Source organism: Alosa pseudoharengus, unplaced genomic scaffold, assembly GCF_046254945.1.
Source record: "Alosa pseudoharengus isolate Yale_2024_CS ecotype anadromous, Long Island Sound unplaced genomic scaffold, YU_APseudo_1.1 YU_APseudo_1.1_scf_14, whole genome shotgun sequence".
Classification (NCBI taxonomy): Eukaryota; Metazoa; Chordata; class Actinopteri; order Clupeiformes; family Clupeidae; genus Alosa; species Alosa pseudoharengus.
The window spans coordinates 7,322,242-7,327,241 of record NW_027468609.1 but is presented as its reverse complement, the minus strand read 5'-3'; the positions used below and the strand labels follow the sequence as shown (position 1 = coordinate 7,327,241).

The 5,000-nt window shown below is 46.3% G+C and overlaps 1 protein-coding gene across 3 annotated transcripts in view; it reads right to left on the bottom strand.

The window, feature by feature from the left end:
• The window catches only part of ntng2b (netrin g2b), a 36,469-nt gene extending 31,993 nt beyond the window's left edge, over positions 1 to 4,476 (bottom strand). For 2 of the 3 annotated variants that reach the window (XM_076283657.1, XM_076283659.1), the window contains exons 1-2: positions 4,070 to 4,420; positions 2,607 to 3,287 (exon numbers count right to left, since the gene is read on the bottom strand). In XM_076283657.1, coding sequence (XP_076139772.1) covers positions 2,607 to 2,837 — 231 coding nt within the window. In that variant the 5' untranslated portion in view covers positions 2,838 to 3,287; positions 4,070 to 4,420. Of the gene's footprint in view, positions 1 to 2,606; positions 3,288 to 4,069 lie in introns of all 3 variants that reach the window. The other variant, XM_076283658.1, reaches the window with a different exon arrangement.
• Between the last annotated feature and the right edge of the window lie 524 nt (positions 4,477 to 5,000).

Below are 5,000 nucleotides of genomic sequence, written 5' to 3'. Positions count from 1 at the left end.
TCCTAATTTAAATGACCTGAACAACATTATGGATCCTAATTTAAATGACTTGAACAACATTATGGATCCTAATTTAAATGCCGGGCCAATAATGTTTGACCCACCGATGTTTTGTGTAGGCGATATGGCCTAAAAAAGAAATCTCCGATTTTTTCACATAAAACCCAATCTACGATTTTTAATCAATTTTTCCACCCCTATAAACTACAAATAACAAAAAAAGTTTATGACTTTGTTTTGTTTTTGTTTTGTGTGTGTGCAGTAGGCCTAAGCCTCTATAGATGCTTATGGATCTATATGGCTCCATCACTTTTGACATCAGATCTTGCTTATATTTGCTGCCTATAGCAGCAGCTGGATAAAGTTTAGAGACTTTGGAAATAGCCTATGTCAGATCATTTTTCAGTGATGGAATTTAAAGAGAAAATCGATTTTCATAAAAACAAATATATTTGAATGAAAAACTCGATTTTCGATTTAAAACCAAATTTTTGCCCATCCCTATGTTTGTGCTTATCTTGCTCAGGGTATCAAATTAGCAAATAGATTTTGCATTGTTATACAATTCGCTTTACTTTGACTTGAGCCAAGCAACTGGAGAGTTTGAACACAGGAGGATATCCTGTATCAATGAGTGTTTGGCCAAGTGATATAGGTGCAGTCAGCTCAATATTACATATGTATGTGCTTTGCTAGAGCTCTGCTTTACCTCCCCGTGATCGATCCTTGATCGATGTTCAGCTTGAACTTCTTGGCACCTTTTCACATAATTTGTATGCAGCGCTGGAGAGCCAAGGGAGCTCTTCTGTGTCCATACTGTGCTGTGCTACTAAAAAAGGATGGGAGTTATGATCCAGCTCTTCAGTGTCTCTGAGACACTACCCAAATCAGGGACAAAACAGTCCAAAGAAAACGCTCTGTTCCAGTGATTTGTGATCCCCCATCCATTTTAACAAACAATATTATCCAAGATGTCAGCTCATGCACCAAATGTGCAGTTGTTTGTGCACTTGTTTGTTTGTTCGCTGGCTTGTTTGTTTGTTCGCTTTTTCCTACTGATAAAGAGCCATTAGTGAGTATCATAACTCAACACTTCATCCAGATTTATCTCTTGCCAAAAAGAATAATTATGTAACCATCAGATGAGGTCACCGTTTATTACAGCTACATTTTTTGAGGGCTTTATCCATCATTACGTCAGAGGCTTTGCTGCTAACCCAGCACATGTAATAAGGGGGCTGGGGGAGGGGCCCTGCCGGGCATGCGCTTTTAACCGTAATGGAATAGTAACACTCTCTTAAGCTGGCCGCTCTCATACCAACCTGCCATTCAATACATCACACTGGCAAGCGCTTAGAGATCGCAATGGAAAAGAACGGAGATAAATGTAAAACATAAAAAAAATGGGAAAAGAGTAGGAGAGTGAGAGGGAAAAGTGTTTGGGATTTCAGGAGGTTGCGAAACTAATGGTGATGGTGGTGCAGAGTTGCCCAGGCTTGGCACCACTGCCAGTGCTCTCTTCTGGTTCACAACCTCCCTGCTCGGTAACCAGCATCTGCTGAATTTTAATAGACAGAGTCAATATCTGACACAACCCTCCGTGACACTCAGCCCAGGCCCTCAGCACAGAAAATCCCTTTCATCATCTGGGTTGCTACTTCTTCAGAATTCATTCCTATTCACTCTCACTTTTTTTTAAAATCTGATTTCAGCATCCTCAGCATCTAAAGTCTGGAAAACATATCACAACCTTTATTCCCCTCAACTACTGAGAACAAACACCTGCATGCTGTTTCTTGATGCTTTTTGAGAGACTGGTGTCACCATCCTGATCTCTGAGTGGGCTAGTATATGCATGCACACTGGCAGCTGTACAGAGGCCTTACGCCACTTTGCCCACAGTACTGGAAGAACTTCATCCATCCATGTCGTCCATAATAAGACTCAAATTCAAAAAATCATGCATAAAGATAGCTGCAAGCTGCAATGCTAGGGGCCAAAAGCCAAGGCACTTCTCTACACCCTCTAAGGAATTTGAATAAAATATGTGCAAAGGAAAACACTTATTTAGGGAAAAACTGATATGGCTGTACATCCCTTTCCAGGCAGTATAAATGTGGGCATTTCCATATCTTTGTTGAACTTGAATATTGTGCCAATTTTTTTTTTTTTGAAAAAGAGCCTTCAAAAAGAGAATGATAAGACCCCAAATTTCCAACAGACTGGTGCTCAGACTCTTCCTGTATAACCAAGATGCACTACAGAGAATAAAGGGATCAAAAGGATTCTCCAGCTCCATGCTGTTCCTAATTACTAGTGTTCACAAATCAGTGTGTGTGTGTGTGTGTGTGTGTGTGTGTGTGTGTGTTTGTTTGTGTTTGTGTGTGTGTGTATGTGTGTGTGTATATGTGTATGTGAAACTGACACTGAGGAATCTCTTTATGTATGTGTGTGTGTGTGTGTGTGTGTGTGTGTGTGTGTGTGTGTGTGTGTGTGTGTGTGTGTGTGTGTGTATGCATGTGTGTGTGTATGCATGTGTGTGTCTGTCCTGATGTTGTACAAGCAGGCCTGATGCAGAAGTGCACCCAGCCAGTGGGCAGACTCACCAGCGTGCAGAAGCGCTCGGGCGGATTCCCGCACGTCACGCCGAGGGGCTCGACGCGGATGCGCATGAAGTCCTTCATGGAGCTGCTCTTGGGCTGGCACGCGTACTCCTCCCATACTGCGCCGTCGTCCGTGTTCACCAGCGACTTGCACAGGTCGTACTGGCCCAGGGCGCGGGTGACCACGTGCAGCAGGAGGACAAGCAGCGGCCCAGTCCCGGCCCGCACGTGCATGGCAAGGGGAGTGTGCGGAAAGGAGGCGCGGTGGAGGGGCGGAAGGGTGCGCAGGGGACGGCCGTGCGGGGACTGGATCGGGTCCAAGTTCCTAGTGGGACCGAATCAAACCGACTGTCTCGCGGAAACATCCAGAAACTGTACTCTCAGCACGTGTGAACGCGTGGAGGAGTGACCACACCGACGCTGAAGTCCATGGGCTTCTGATGGACATGCTGGGCTCGCATGTCACGCACTCTGAGCTACAGGAAAAAATCTTCGCTCCATATCCCCCCTCAGGCTTGCCAGTCCCCTGAATGAATGTCAAGGGCGGGAAGAACAGGAAAGCACTCAGCCCTCAGTGCACGGTCTCCACTGGGAACGTCAGAGCAATCCCTGGGCCCACGTGGAAAGCTCTCCCATGCAGACCCATCAGTCACAGTGCTGCAAACACACCCAGCCACTGCAGTCCTGCAACAGCGAGCACAGCAACATGAGAGAAGGTAGTGCTGGGTTACATAAGGGTAGGCACAGATACACCCCGGAAATCAAAATAAACTTTTACATACTTGTCTGAACAGGGGAAGTGATGGCCACAAACAGACAGGCAGGTTCACACACACACACACACACACACACACACACACACACACACACACACACACACTGATACTGAGGAACAGAGCTTGCTTTAGGACCCGGAGTGCGACTTCAAACTTCAGACGAATATTTCCCATGTGTCTCTCATCTGTAGATGAGTGATTTCAGCAGGCAGGGCCCACTGCTGACATCGGCATCATGAATGATCAGAGGGAGGACATGACACCAATGCAAGCTTAGCCTACAGATTTGAACTACCACCACAGCCTCAGTGAAACTGCACGTTCAAACACACACACACGCACACACACACACACACACACACACACACACCCACACACACCCACTCTCTCTCTCTTTCTCTCTCTCTCCCTCTCTGCATCTATCATCAAGACTGCAATTAAAAGTATGCAACACAGTGAAGACTTCTAAATCGCCAGTAGAACCACTAAATGTGAAAGTACATTTTGTAGGTAGCCTATCCCAACTGCATAGAAGACGATTTCATAGCTTGTTGTGTGCATAAAGTGTAAAAATGTAAATGTTTTCACTTTTCAAATATCTCGCGCCAACGCCCTGCGTGTACCTTCACCGCAGGGCATGCCCAACTACACCCGTCGCGCACAGGTCAGAAGAGACGGTGTGCTACTCACCTAAGTCATCCGGAACGAACTTGCAGAGAAGTGTATATATATAAATATTCCAGTGAATCAGAGCCCGATAAAACAGTGCTGAAAAGCCTCTTTCTCAGTAACGTTGAGTCACTGCCTTCAAAGGAGTTGGCGTCTTTTCTGTTCTCCGCTGTTGACTTTTCATTCCAGGTATTTTCACTGTTACTGGCCGCTCGACAGGCGGCGGCGGGACAGCGCCCTGGTTCTGAAAACAGTAATCAAAAGAAGGAGAATTTAAAAGTCAAGTGCGTAAGCTTCATCGAAAGTCAGAAAAATACTTCAAGCGACGCGTAAGTGCTGCACCTCTTGCACTTCAGCTCACTTCTGCAGGCGCGCGGCTATGCCCTGGATGCTCAAGGGCAGCAAGAGAAAAGCCACATGGAAAATCCCCCCCTCCCCTCCCCACATACACGCACACGCGCGCGCACACACACACACACACACAAACAAACACACACACACGCACACTAATGCGCTCTCTCTTTCTCTCACACTAATTCTCTCTCTCTGCCCAACACACAAGCACTAATGCCTCTCTTTCTCTCTCTCTCTCCCTCCCTCTCTTTCTCTCCCCTCTCTCTTTCGGTCTCTCGCTGTCATACGCACAGTGTACAATCCCCTTCTCTATCACTTTCAATCACTCTGAGCTTTTTATCTGTGGGCTCGAGCCCAGCATGCGCTGCTTCTTCTCTTTGGAGCGATCCTCAGCCGCCTGACCAACTGACCAGTGCACTGAGGAACGGCGTGAGAGACGAGAGTTCAGACTTGCCTCCTCATGTTGGGACGTCCTGTTAAGTGTATGTCACAGCAGAATCTGTGGACCATCGCCAATACCGCAACCTTCCTTGAGATCCCATTTTTAATATCTGAAACATAGCCAGTGGCACAGTTGTCAGCAAATATGCTATGTTTA